The sequence below is a fragment of the Schizophyllum commune genome, assembly GCF_000143185.2.
Source record: "Schizophyllum commune H4-8 unplaced genomic scaffold SCHCOscaffold_11, whole genome shotgun sequence".
Taxonomy (NCBI): Eukaryota; Fungi; Basidiomycota; class Agaricomycetes; order Agaricales; family Schizophyllaceae; genus Schizophyllum; species Schizophyllum commune.
Window position 1 is genome coordinate 351,912 of NW_026089548.1, and position 12,835 is coordinate 364,746.

The 12,835-nt window shown below is 58.6% G+C and overlaps 6 protein-coding genes across 6 annotated transcripts; 2 read left to right on the top strand and 4 right to left on the bottom strand.

Moving 5' to 3' along the window:
• Window positions 1-621: 621 nt before the first annotated feature.
• SCHCODRAFT_01034997 (uncharacterized protein) lies at window positions 622-2,320 on the bottom strand (the record flags this gene model as incomplete). The annotated part of the gene is made up of 5 exons (XM_003028226.1): window positions 622-885; window positions 939-969; window positions 1,269-1,544; window positions 1,961-2,134; window positions 2,190-2,320. 5 exons carry the CDS (start codon window positions 2,318-2,320, stop codon window positions 622-624), a joined length of 876 nt encoding a protein of 291 aa, XP_003028272.1.
• Window positions 2,321-3,169: 849 nt separating this feature from the next.
• On the bottom strand, window positions 3,170-3,767 carry SCHCODRAFT_02588869 (uncharacterized protein; the record flags this gene model as incomplete). The annotated part of the gene is made up of 2 exons (XM_003028227.2): window positions 3,170-3,356; window positions 3,415-3,767. 2 exons carry the CDS (start codon window positions 3,765-3,767, stop codon window positions 3,170-3,172), a joined length of 540 nt encoding a protein of 179 aa, XP_003028273.1.
• Window positions 3,768-4,204: 437 nt separating this feature from the next.
• SCHCODRAFT_02671535 (uncharacterized protein) lies at window positions 4,205-4,597 on the bottom strand (the record flags this gene model as incomplete). Its single annotated transcript, XM_003028228.2, has 2 exons — window positions 4,205-4,373; window positions 4,428-4,597. The coding sequence occupies 2 exons, from the start codon at window positions 4,595-4,597 to the stop codon at window positions 4,205-4,207; spliced, it is 339 nt and encodes a 112-aa protein (XP_003028274.1).
• A 524-nt stretch (window positions 4,598-5,121) lies between these two features.
• On the top strand, window positions 5,122-6,804 carry SCHCODRAFT_01239158 (uncharacterized protein). The gene is made up of 7 exons (XM_050341301.1): window positions 5,122-5,266; window positions 5,319-5,381; window positions 5,446-5,608; window positions 5,660-5,707; window positions 5,757-5,810; window positions 5,862-6,179; window positions 6,247-6,804. Exons 1-7 carry the CDS (start codon window positions 5,186-5,188, stop codon window positions 6,465-6,467), a joined length of 948 nt encoding a protein of 315 aa, XP_050198121.1. The 5' UTR covers window positions 5,122-5,185; the 3' UTR covers window positions 6,468-6,804.
• Window positions 6,586-11,447, bottom strand: SCHCODRAFT_02588879 (uncharacterized protein). Its single transcript, XM_003028229.2, has 3 exons — window positions 11,352-11,447; window positions 6,858-11,300; window positions 6,586-6,804 (listed from the first exon to the last, which is right to left on the bottom strand). Exon 2 carries the CDS (start codon window positions 11,115-11,117, stop codon window positions 6,906-6,908), a length of 4,212 nt encoding a protein of 1,403 aa, XP_003028275.1. The 5' UTR covers window positions 11,118-11,300; window positions 11,352-11,447; the 3' UTR covers window positions 6,586-6,804; window positions 6,858-6,905.
• A 191-nt stretch (window positions 11,448-11,638) lies between these two features.
• SCHCODRAFT_02671538 (uncharacterized protein) lies at window positions 11,639-12,709 on the top strand (the record flags this gene model as incomplete). Its single annotated transcript, XM_003027939.1, has 2 exons — window positions 11,639-11,807; window positions 11,877-12,709. 2 exons carry the CDS (start codon window positions 11,639-11,641, stop codon window positions 12,707-12,709), a joined length of 1,002 nt encoding a protein of 333 aa, XP_003027985.1.
• Between the last annotated feature and the right edge of the window lie 126 nt (window positions 12,710-12,835).

Genomic DNA, 12,835 nt, shown 5'->3' on the forward strand with positions numbered 1-12,835 from the left:
AAGCATCGATAATAGGTTCCGCTTGATGGCACGCGCCGGCAATTTCCGGTCCGGATCAATCAACACTCGATGATAGGCTGCGCGCAAACGGGAAGCCTTGAGGTCAGACGGCATACATAGAAGTCCTGATAGAGGAGCCGGACTGGGACTGATATTGTTGCCCAATCTTGTGAACGTGGGCCTCCCGAGCTCGCACCGCGGAAGGCTCGCCGTCGACATCCATCGGCATGTTGCGATCCCCGTGTCCTTCATCGCTCTGCCCCAGCACCCTCAACCTCGCCAAGACCCCCATGCAACATCACTACCTGTTTCTTATACCTCTCTTGCTCCTCCCCACCCGTCGCACGACCTCCACCGCTTCAACCACCCGCCGCTGCGCACTCATCTGCGTAAGGTTGGCGCATGCGCGGCATGTTCCGAGTATGACTCATCTGCTTCCCCCAACCATCGCGAGTGTGGGCAATGAGTGCATTCGCGCATGAAACATCTGACAGACGATGGCCATCCCAATATCAAGCGCCTGAAGCACATTCCAAATTTTTTTCTGGTCCGCCGACCCCCGCCATGGGTCGCTGTAGGTGTCGAGCGCGACATGGTTCGAACATTTGTCCAACCCTAAGGTCACGTGACATGCTTACGTAAGGGGTGCCCGTTCCTAGCGTCCCCTGCCTTAGCAGCGTCTGCCGCCTCGCACGCTGCCCCGACCGGGCAGCACGCGCGCTCCGCCGTCTCGAGCGCCGCGCGCGCTGTAATCGCGTTCGTCTTCGCCTCGGAGAGGGCGGACCGGAAAGCCTTGTGCGCGCCGCGGGCGTCGTCGCGGGCCTTGGAGGCGCGAGAGACAGCGTCTTTGGTGATGATGAGGTCAGAGGTAGTATAGTTGCTCGTCTGCAGGACGTGGTTAGTAGAGGATCATGGAGGATAGGCAGCCATTGACGCACGTCAACTCCGGAGTTGAAGCGCTCACTGACGCTAGCAGCAGAGTCAAAATCCTAGTAAATCGGAGCCATGAAGTATATTCAGAGCATATCCAGCGATGTGGCTATCAATGGGACACAGGAATACGGATCCACTGCGGGTCTCTGTCCTCTTGGAGGATGGCCTTGACACCTTCTATCACCCTTTCCTTGTCAGGCAGATCCAAGGCGGACGGAAAGGAGTTCGATGCAATGAAGACGATGGAGTGATTGTCAGTCAGCCTTGAATCTAGGAAGGGATCAGGCCTGTGGACGATGAACATCATGCGGGTAGGACACAACGCAGCCACGCACATCTCGTCTCCGTACTTCTCATGGAACGGTCCCAAGATGCGGGCCTCGAATACATTCAGAGCGTCGCCCCGTCCGAAGCGCTCAGCGAAGTCGTTCATGGTGTAATACCAACCCAGGATGTACATTGGTGGCAGCAGCCCGTCCACCACCAATGACATGAGGGGAGGTACAGAGTGGTGGGTAAGGCGTGCGGGGAAGAGGTCTAGACGTTCGCCGCGCTGAACCTTAGTCGGTCGCGGCCGGGCTTGACAGTGGATGTCGTTCAAGCGACTGTAGCTGGTTGTGGGGTGAGCATCGTGAGGGTCTTTGCAGTATGTGACGCACTCTACATTGGAGGCCATGGTAAAGAGCACGAGCGGTGCGTGTAGCAGAACAGAGGATGACGGTCAAGAATCAGTCGGACGATGAAAGTTACGAGAGTCCAGGACGATCGAGCGCCCGGTCTCGGGATGTTGATGCGGGCCATGCGACAGTTGCCGCGTGGCGAGCGCGTGATCCGCCCATGCTGAACTTCGCGCGTTATGCCGATGCCTTTTGCGAGTTGCTAACTGATGAAACGCACAAAGTGCAGGGAAAGCCAAAGTAGTCTGAATTGAATATCGTCTCAGATCTCAACGACTTTGCACAGCAGACGGTAAGAAATCAGCGATGTCGATGAACGAGCGATGCACCAAACCAATGCACCAGCCTACAGTCGCACAGGCAGACGGATCCATTCTGGTCCGGCATCCACTCCTAAGATATCCCTAAGGCCGTCTATCATCAGGTTCACACGGGAAACCTCCATCGACGCAGAATTGGAGTTGCTCGCGAGATAGACTATGCAATACTTGTTGACAAAGTCGGATCTCAATAGAGGGCTGGGTCTATGGGCATCGTCCATAAGCAACATCATTCCTGAACAGAAGAGATGACACTCACACATCAGCCTCGCCTTTGAGCTTCTCATAGTACGGATTCAAAATTCTTGTCTCGAACACAATTAGAGGCCTGTCTGCACCGAAGCGCTCCGAAAAGTCGGTTATGGTATAATACCACCCGAGGATGTACATTGGCGGAAACAATCCAAGCAACTCCGACACCCTCAAGGGAGGTGCGCAGTGGAGGGGGAGGCGGTTGGGGAAAATGTCGAGGTGCTCGCCACGCTTCACCTTTGTCGCCTTTGGCGGCAAGTGGGCTTGAGTGTATAGACTCTTGAGGTTATCGTAGCTGCGGGACACGCGATAAGACAATCCGATGGTGTATACGGTGAGAGACCTACTCGATAGCGGGATCCATGCGAAATGAGCGCGAGCGCAGGCGAGACGAAAGCGGAAGTGGCGGTCAAAGCCCAATTTCGCGGGCGAGGTCGGCAGATGCTGCGCGAAATGACTGGACTGGACGAAGACAAGGGTCAATGACTGTCGGAAGCAAGATTGAGGCGTCAAATTGACGCATGGTTTTCGGCTGGTCTGCACGTGGCGACGCGTATGCGATGGAAGGCGCGCGGCATCAGAGTGGTGGGGCGAGGCGGCGTGCAGATGCGCACACAAAGAGAGAGTTGAGAGAGAGGCGCATCGCCTTTGTCCAGTGCCTATCGGTACACTTGTGGGCAACACCCGCTGACAGCGAGAAGGACAGGACCTTCCGCAATCTGAGCACAAATCCAAAGACTGCTACGCGTCACGACGGGCAACAAAATTGTCAAATTCAAAGATTGAGGCGAACACGCCTATCAAATCGTCGGCACTGCACACGTGCCCTTCAGAGTAGGTTTGTACTGCAACAAAAAAGGTATTGAAATTGATCAGGGCGCGCTACAAAGAGGAAAAAGCCTCTTCAGATCGGGCATGCATCTGAAGCGAGCGGAGCTGAAATCTCGTTAGGACTGAAGTCAGCGCCACAGAAACCAGCTTACCGTATCACTCGAACGCCTCCTTGGGTGGGTGCCGATACCACACGGGCTCACGGTCCTCGTTGAGGACCTTCTTGACAGCTTCTACGAATTTGTCGTTTCGCGCGAGGTTTTGGGCACTCTCGAATGCATTCGTCCCCGCGATCACAGTGCAGTGGCCAACATTGCGGTCAACCCAAATCATGGGACGCGACCTGCGAAGCGCCGGGTTCAGTGGTCGCACGGATAAAAAATAACAAGGCGAGTCCGCACCTCGGCCTGGCATTCTCAAACTCCGGGCTCTGCTCCGCAAAACGAGGTAGGATCTTCTGGCGAAATATTATGGAAGGGTCTTCATAGTGCCCATTGTCGAAGCGCTTGCGGAACTCTCGATATTTGTATCTCCAACCAAGGAAATAGAGGGGGGGCTTTGTACCAAGGACAACAGCAGCCATCAGAGGAGGTACAACATCACGAGGAAACGTGTAGTGGTAGAGGTCTTGTCGTTCCAATGGTTCGGGCATTTTTGGCTCGTCAGCTTGGGTGCAGTCGGCGGGGTCGGTGACATTCCGCTGAGAGGAAGAGGGGTCCTCGTCTGCCTTTGGGGAAGGTGGAGTCGAGGACATATAGTTGAGTGAGAAATTGGAAGATGAACGTCGTGGGCAGAGAGCGTTCGGCAACGTGCATCCGCGCCAACGGACAAAAACCACGTGGCTCACGTGTCGAGCGCGTGCTGCCGTTGTTGTTCGTCTACCTGCGAGTGCACTCACTGCTCAGTTCTTCCAGCCTGGGGTATATGCTGAAGCTCCGATGGAGAAGATCCCTTGCGCCTTGATGTACAAGTGCCTGAGAAGTGACGGAGGTAAGAGATGTGGCGAGCTACGACAAGGGACGAGCGTCCATTGGCATTACAGGATCCTCCAGAGTACAACGCGCCGACGCCGCCTGAGCGAATCGGCGTGGTTCTCAGACAGCATCCCTAGTACACTCATGTCTTGGGACGAACTTGAAACTCGAAGGAGGAGAGCAATGTATCACCGACTGTGGCGCGCAATGGAGCTCCTCAAGGGTAACGGTACCAGCAAGGCTCCCGAGATTCTTTGAGAATCGGGCGCAGACCTTGGATCACTTCCTCATTATTCGCCATCTCACGACTTTCCTCATCAGAATTGGTGGCAATGATAACCGTGCATTGCCGCGTCTCTGGGTCAACGTACAGTAGCGGGACATACCTAATAGCAGAGTTGCGTCAGCGCACGACCAGGTGACAAACATTGTGAACGCACTTCGCGAGATGTGGAAATTCCTCCGCAAAAGGCACCGCGACGGAATAATCCCAGATCTCCTGAGGCGTTAGGTATGGGGCGTTTATGATTTGTCGCAGGAATTGTTTGTAGGGGTACCGCCAACCGAAAAGATACATGGGCGGCCGGGTGTTGAGAACGATGGCGGCCATTAGTGGAGGGACTATATTTCGCGGAAAAGTGGCGTGATAGAGACCAAGATGTTCTCCCGGAAGCGCCATCTGCGGCTCGCCTTCGGCTAAGGCGAGCGGTTTCCTGCAGAAATTGTGAGGAATCGATTGGGACCCGACCGTTCATGAGCGCACTGATGCTTTTGATCCATGTTGGTGTGTTCAGCCGGGTATAGGCAGGAGGGGTGCAGACGTGAAGGCAGATGATGGACAACAAGACCAAGGAGCATTTCTTCCGCGTTGATTCCATGCGGTCGCCATCAATCTCCGTTCGGTAAGCCTCGCCGAGGACCCACAAACTGCCACTGATCTCCCGACCAAGATATATGCGACTGAGGTCAGTCGACCATGACATAGAACCATTGAGTGCACATCTAGGCCAGCGGGCGAAAGCCTTGACGCCGAAGCTGGTTGCAAAAGGAGAAACGTTCCGTGGTGTGGGAAAATGGGACGCCAGTGATGGCCTTCGCGTGGCTCGCGAGCGCGTGTCTTTTCCCGACCATCATCTCGTATTCGCCCAAGTTCGGATACTCCTGCGACTTCATCGCGCTTTCTTGTCCCAGCTCGACCATGTCCTCGGAAGAACCAACATTAGACACGCTGAAAGGATATAAGGAAGGGCTCATCGCGGCAGCGAACGCGAGGGACAAGGTTTGCCGCCTTTATCAACGATGCCACGCAATATAGTATCTTAACCGGATAGGCTGCTCTCCTGAATATCCTTCATGAACTGGATGTATACTCAAAGCCGCCCGAGGCACTCGGGGTACGTCCTTCCTGCCTTGTTCCGTCACCGCACGGCTGAATCACACCCTTGCAATTGACTTCAGCCCAGTCTCCTCGGATTGACAGTCGGCAAGCTTCGCTATCACGAGACGGAAGAAGTAAGCGAGCGGGCCAAGGCCCTCGTCGCGCGTTGGATGGCGGCCGCGCCTGCGCGGAAGCGGCAAGAGTCGCTTTCAACTCGGAAGTCGACGCAAATTTCGCAGCAAGGTATGAGGCCTGTGCGTTCTGCAGTGTAGAACAGCTGTTGACGAGAGCTAGAGGGTCTGCGACGTTCTGGTTCGAATGTGACTCGGAGGCTTTCTGCGAGTAAGTCTTCCTGGCAGACGCTGCGCCGTGCTCTCTGACCCAGGTGCAGAGAGAACGGCATCTTCTCGTCAGCCTTCGAATGCGACGAGGGAGCAGACATCTGGTATGGTTTACCCCACCGTTCTGGCCAAAAACTGACAGTTCCTGCTCACAGCCTCCACCCACTCTGACGCGGCGCCCAAGGAGAACATGGGACCGCCCCTTGAGCCCGTCTCGCGAGGCCGGACCCTCGCGCGCGACGACAAGAAAAAGGCCTCCGCCTCCGCCTCGTTGTCAACGCGTAACGCATCCCAAGGCACACCACGCGCATCTGAAGCCATGTCCGTTGACCGCGCACCTTCCTCGACACCGCCTACGCGCAGCTTCGCGACGGACGACCTAGGTGACGCCTCTTCGCTGCACGACGTGCCCCTCCGCGCGCTCACGATCGAGCTGCTTTATGATGCTCTGGCTTCGGGCGCGGGAGATATGCGTGAGTCTCGCAACTCCTTCGTCTAACTAAAAAGACTGCATGTTTCTCATCTGCTCGCTCTTCACAGCCTCCGACACCATACTACCACTCGCCACCGCCATCGAGGACGGCATATACCTGGGAACAGGCTCGAGCGAGGACGCATACGTGGGATGCGCGCACCTAGCATTCATTGCGTTGAGTGCAGCGTCCACCATGTCGACGATGCGGCGCGACCTGTTGGCAGGTATCGTCAGTGCGGACGACTTCGTGGATCAGATAGTCAGCGAGGCATCGCAAGGGACCTAGGAAGTTGTGCTCAGAGTGTATGCTTTTGTACCACCGATGGGTACTTGCAGTACTACCAATGGGTACTTACCGCCCATCCCTACGTCTCGTCGTGGTGGGGACACTTAGACTCCCAACTGTGTTGACGTGTCCGATGAAGGCGTTGCCATTGACGAGACGATACCCTCTTGATGCTGGCCTTCGCAAATACTCTTATGTAGGACGAGACGAAGGCGAGAACATGTTCATATTGGCATAGACGAGGTCATATTACAGGAAACATGATGTACACGTCGAAAATCATAACATGAGCCAAGTACGCTTGATACCTACGCTGTCAAAGTTAGCAAAACGTACCCTTCGCATCCTTGTCAGCAAACCGTCCATGGAGAGAAGTCAGACCACACTCACCAGTCTCGATAGCTACAAGAGGAGTATCATCGTGCCAGGCGACGCACCCTACGTCATGCGGTCGAGCAGAGAAGTCGCGCCGCCCTGGATACGGCTGCTGAGGCTCGCCTTGCCCCCGCCGCGCCCCTTGCCGCGGCTACTGGTGTTATGTCCACCACGGCCCTTGCCCTGCTTTGCCGGCGCGGGGTCGCCCAGTCGGTCCCGCAACGACCCCTTGCTGCCCGACGCGGCTGGCTGTTTGGCGGCTGACTTGTACTCCGGGTTGTACTGCATCATACCACTAGGGTCGCTCCCATAGCTGGTGTCGTAGCCACGGTCTGCGTAGTCATAGGAGTGATCAGCGTCGTAGGGATCGCCGTAGGTCGGCGACATAGGATCATACGGACCCCGCAGCGCGTCGGCTGCAGCCCTGTCATACACGGTTTCCGGCTGGGCGAAAGAACCGCTGTTCCTCCTGTACGAGGTTGAGGGCTGCGCGTAAGGGCTGTTGGGGGACGGGGGATCCGGCGACCAATGGCTGCTCTGGTACGGTCGACTGCCACTTTCCGTGCGCACGCGCTGGGCCGGGCGCTCGTCAAAGTCAACATCGCGCGGGCGCTTCTGACCTGCCGCATGGTAGTCAGAAGCCGATGGCCCAGAACCGTACGTGCGCGAGTCGTAGGCGTCCAAGCGATCGAAGTAGTCGCCGCCAGCAGGACGATACCGCCGATCAGAATCCAGCGCGCGCGGACTGACAGGCGGACTGATCTGGTAACCTCTAGATGGCGACGCTGGCTGATAGTTGCTCGCCCTCAAATTGACGCGCGAGCGCGAGTATTCCGGCGAATGGGATCTATCATAGCTTGCAGGCGCTATCGACGTAGACATGGATGGCGGCGGTAGCGGAGGCGTTCGCGGTCCTCGAGCCGATGTTGATTGTGGCACAGCTAGTTGCTGTTGACGCACGCGTTCGAATCTGGTAGCAGTGGGAGGCGCCGAGGGCTGCGCAGTTGTAGCCGGCTTTGTCTGAGGCCTCCGACGATCCGTCGGTTTAGGCGGGGCAGCAAGTCCCGCATGCGACGCCGTCGATGCTGCCGAGGGTTGCCTCTGATGCTCCTGGGATGCATTGACAGCCGCAGGGCGCGTGGACGCAGGGTGAGCTGGAGCCGATGGCGTCGAAACAGAGGCCGCGGGCTGCGACTGAGATGTCGACGCCAACTGCTGCTGCCGTTGCTGTTGTTGTTGCGTTCGCTTTGCTTTGTTGTTATTCTTGGCAGGCAGCGCTGGCGCCGGCATCTTCTCCTCAAGCGACGGCTTGACGGACGAACTGGACCCCGCAAGCGGCGACTCGACACCCTCCTGCTTGACCCTCGGTGTTCCCGGACCCTTCGACTCGCTTTTGACCCTCTCCAAACCAGCCGATGCGCTTGTCGACGCCGACGCCGACGCTGACCCCTTCTTCATTGGCGGGACCTCCACGTACGGCTTCGTTGGCATCTTCGACGTCGAGGTCTGAGCCGCAGACGACCCCTCGCCCGACGTATTCCTCGGACGCAGACCCAGCTCCGCTGCGCGCACAACGTCGTCAGGCACACCGAGCTTCACGTTGCCCGACAGAGGCTTCGCCTTCCCCTTGTCCTTTTTCTTCGTCGCGCTGCCTGTGGGCACGAGCGTCTGCTGAGCAACGTAGTTCCCCGTCGACGGCGTCGCGTTATGATTCGTCTTCAACGACGTCGCGCTGCCCGACGATATGCTCGGAGGCGCCTGTGTTGTCGGCGTCGAAGGGGCGGGTGAGCCCATCTTGAAGTCCATAGCCGAAGCGGGCGCTGGCGGGCTGGCGGACGCCATCGCGCGCCGGGCACGGATCTCCGCCGCGGTCTTCAGGTTCGCAACCTCCTTGTCGTGCAAGATCTTCAGGCGCATTTCATCCTGCTTGCGTATCAGCTCCGCACGGTGCTCCTCCTCCGCACGCTGCTTCGCCTCGAGCTCTGCTTGTTGGTTCGCTTCAGCCTCAGCTCGCTGCTTCACTTCCTCCTCCGCGCGCTTCTCCGCCTCCGCACGCTCGGCAGCTTCCTTTCGTGCAGCTGCCTCGGCCGCAAGCCTCGCCTGCTCCTCCTTCAGCACCGCCGCCTTCGCAGCCAGTTCGCGCATCCTCTCTTCCTGCGCGGCGATTGCCCGCGCCTGCTCCTTCTCCTTCTCCGCTACACGCGCTCGCTCCTGCTCCGCCGCCAGCTTCATCGCCTTTTCCTTCTCCGCAGCGAGCCGCGCCGCCAATGCGTCCTTCGACGCTTGCGCCTCCTTTGCCGCTACGTCCGCTTCCCTCTCTGCCGCCTCCGCTTCCCTCGCCGCCGCCTCCGCCTCCCTTGCCGCCGCCTCAGCCTGCTGTCGCTGCTGCGCCTGATGATACTGCTGGGCAGACGCCGTCAGTTCTTGCGCGGTCGACCCCGATGGCTGCGCTTGTGCTCCGGAGGCCTTCACGGCCTGCGCACGTCGTATGTACTCGAACGCTTCACGTCGCACGGCCTCGGCAGCGAGAGCTGAGTTGCCCAGCATTGAGAGGCCCGCGGAGCTACCGAGCGTCGAGAAGCTCGCGTGGTCGGTCAGACTCGAGGAGGGCCCAGCGGAGAGGAAAGAGCCCAGCATGGCAATCGGCGACAGTTGCGCGGTCGGAGACGAGGACGTAGGCAGGGTCGACGACGCCGCGTCCAGCTGGTTCGGAGATGGCTGCGACTGAGATTCAGATGGGTGCAACGGAAGCCGCCCCGGCATCAAGGACGCCATCCCGGGCTGCTGCAACGATGTCGTAGGATGCGATGATTGAGTCGACGAGGTCGGCTGTGGTTGAGTCGACGAGGGCTGCGACGGCTGAGTCCCCGTGGTCGATGGTGGCTGTGGGCTGTGTGCTGACGTGAACGACGCGCCGGTGCCGTTGAGCTGGACTCCGCTTTCGTCTCCGCTGGCTCGAGCGCCGTCTCCACCTGCACGATGGCCGCCGTTGTTGGCGTCAGGACCGCCTCCACTAACCTGAGGAGCCGGTTGCGCGCTCGAGTTCGAGTTCGGCTTGATCTGCGGGAAGTGCTGCGGAATCCCCTGCGCGAGGGCCGACAAGTCTTGCGTGGACGACATACGGTTGACGGATCGTGACGTCGAACCGTTGGAAGTATGTTGCAACTGCTGCCCATGACTGATGGCATGCGCACCCGACGCCTCGCCGACTCGCGCAGATTCGCCATCAACCTCCATCGGCACTCCGGGATCCCCGTTTCCTCCACCGCCCTCCCCCAACACCCTCAGCCTCCCATCCAACCTCGCCAAATCCCCCTGCAGCGCCTCCACCTCCTTCTTCCACCTCTCTTGTTCCTCCCCCATCCTCCTCACCACCTCCACCGCCTCCGCTGCCCGCCGCTGCGCATCCTCGCTCGTCTGCGTCGCTGCGTACGCCGCCTCGACCGCCGCCTCGACCGCGCAGCACGCGCGCTCCGCCGTCTCGAGCGCCGCTCGCGCGGTGATCACGTTCGTCTTCGCCTCGGACAGGGCGGATTGGGAGGCCTTGTGCGCGCCGCGGGCGTCGTCACGGGCCTTCGATGCGCGAGACGCGGCGTCTTCGGCGATGGTGAGGGCAGAGGAAGTAGAGGTGGATGTGGGGGTGGAGAGGGAAGAGAGGGTGGTGGACATGCGGGTGCGCAGCTCGTGTATATCAGCGAGCGTGCGGTTGGAGGTGGTGTTGTTTGTTTGGGTTTGTGAGGCGGAAGAAAAGGAGGCCCCGGTTATCGGGGCCCCGTCGCGGGATGGGGAGGGTTGGACGGAAGGCGGATAGTGAAGTTGGAGGTTCTCGCTTGTGTTGGAGAGGGCGCTGACGTTTGAGGTCGATTCTGGGAAAGAAAAAGGAGGAGGCACGGGCGTATTGCGGAAGAGCGAAGTGGATGCAGTGTTGATCGCAGTAGAGGTCGAGGCAGCGGGTCGAGGAGAAGAAGTAGTGTTGTTCGTGAATCGATCGGCCACGCCGTTGGCGACGGACGTATAGCCATCAATTCGCTCGAGTAGCGACCTCCTCCTGTTGGGTATATCGGGAGGTGCGAATGCGTTCGCCTCAGCGCCGGCTATATGCGTGGCATCTGCTTGGGAGCCAGACGTTGCTGGCGTGTTGCTGTCCTCGACGTCCATCCCGTTCATGGGATCCTCATCGTACGTTGCGTCGCCTGCTGGCGCATCGGAGAAGCGGCTGAGTAGACCAGGCTCCCTGCCGATGTAGTTGAATTTGAAGTCTGAAAGACCAGGCATGATTCAGGCCTGAGATGAACGCGCTATTGGTCGCGTTCAAAGTTCGGGAATAGGTGTTTTGTTGAAAGTTCGTGATCGCCGAGCGTCTGGATGGTTGCGTTCGATGTCAAAGGCGATCTTGAGTGTTCTAGATGGGTGCTTGATGTTGGCAAGAACCAAGGAGTTCGAGCGTGAACTTGAGTTCTGCGAGGCGGTATGAATAAGTATTCCCCTTCCGCAATTATAGCGCTTTACGATATTCGTGTCGTAGGAAAATGGGTCTTTGTGACTTTCCAATCCTCGTCCTCCTCGTTACTTGCGAATTCGGAAGATGGAAGTGGAACAAAAGACAGAACGCGGAATGCGGAATTTGCTGACATAATCTACGGCCGGGCATGGCGCATGTCACGTCACATATGGTCACGCTGATGGTTGAACTTGGGATTTGACAAGTACGTCCATGCTGGCGTCGACTTTGGCCTAGCCAGGCAGGAAAACTTCTCAGGATGTCTCAAAATAGTCACTCTCTAAGCTCCAGGACTATGACGAGGCACTCGTACGCCTCAACAGAGCGTGCCACCAACAAGAGACCCACCGATGTTTCGCCAGCGGACGTACCACCTGCTGCTCCTCGTACTATTGACTCCCTGAGAAATCAAGTCGCAGAAGAAATTTCTCTAAAGGCCCTTCGCAAGGTCGAACATGTAGATGGTCAGTCAAGTTCCCTGGTTGATTTTTCCCGTGCCACTTATCATTTTTCAACCGCCTCTCCTACCCCAGGCGTAAAAATCGTCGTACTCGTCACCTCCGCCGGCCGCGGCGACATCAACTTCCTCCACCACGTCTCCGACTCCATCGAATCCCGCTGGTATCTCTCCACCGAGCCCTACCTCTTTATCGTCGCTGCCGCCCCACCTGTCCGCCCCGACACCCCCACCACCTCCCCCCTCGTCCTCTGCGCCTCGAAAGAATTCCTCCTCGCCCGGGCCTCCCTCCTTGCCGGCGCCAAGCTTATCGGCCGCGTCACCGGCGCGCGTCACGGCAACCGCTGGCTCGCCTCCGTGCGCGACGCAGGCGCTGCGTTCGACGAGGAGGCGCTGTGGGACGTGGTCAGGAAGGCGGCCAGGGCGCCGGTGGACTCGAAGAGCCCGCCGCCGGGATCGATGGGGATAGCTGAGAAGGTGGCGGCGGCGAGGGCGAAGCTGGAGCGCGTGCCGCCGGGGCATGCGCTGGCTGAGTTGCATGCAGCGAAGGTGGACGCCCCGACGTTATTGGTGGATATCAGGACCCAGGAAGAAAGGGAGGCAGGCGGAATCGTGCCGGGCGCGCTCGCCATCAACCGGGTTGAGCTCGAGTGGAGATTCGATCCGCGGAGCGAGCGGAGGCTGTCGTTGGCGGACCGTTACGACCTGCGTGTTCTGCTGATGAGCTGGGATGGTGATGCGAGCAGCCTTGCTGCGGTATCGCTCCAGGAGTTGGGCTTGCTCAATGCAACGGATGTTATCGGAGGCTTCGAGGCGTGGGCTCAGGCCGGTCTGCCGGTCGAAGGAGGTGTGGGGACGGAGAGCGTAAGCGAGACGACCGCCTCGAGCTCCTGGGTGCGGATTCAGTGAGCCCTTGTGCACAGAAAACAACCAATTACCTGGACCTGGTGCGCTTAAATTCTGTATCGGTTATGTGTACTATCCAGGTGTATACTCTCTTCCTGTAGGACCTTGTATTCCAGAGTATCGTGCGGG

Coding starts and splice junctions, on each gene's coding strand:
- SCHCODRAFT_01239158 (XM_050341301.1), top strand. CDS start 5,186: ATGTCCTCGGAAGAACCAACATTAGACACGCTGAAAGGATATAAGGAA. Junction 5,382..5,445: donor AGCCGCCCGAGGCACTCGGG/GTACGTCCTTCC, acceptor AATTGACTTCAG/CCCAGTCTCCTCGGATTGAC. Junction 5,708..5,756: donor GACTCGGAGGCTTTCTGCGA/GTAAGTCTTCCT, acceptor ACCCAGGTGCAG/AGAGAACGGCATCTTCTCGT.
- SCHCODRAFT_02588879 (XM_003028229.2), bottom strand. CDS start 11,117: ATGCCTGGTCTTTCAGACTTCAAATTCAACTACATCGGCAGGGAGCCT.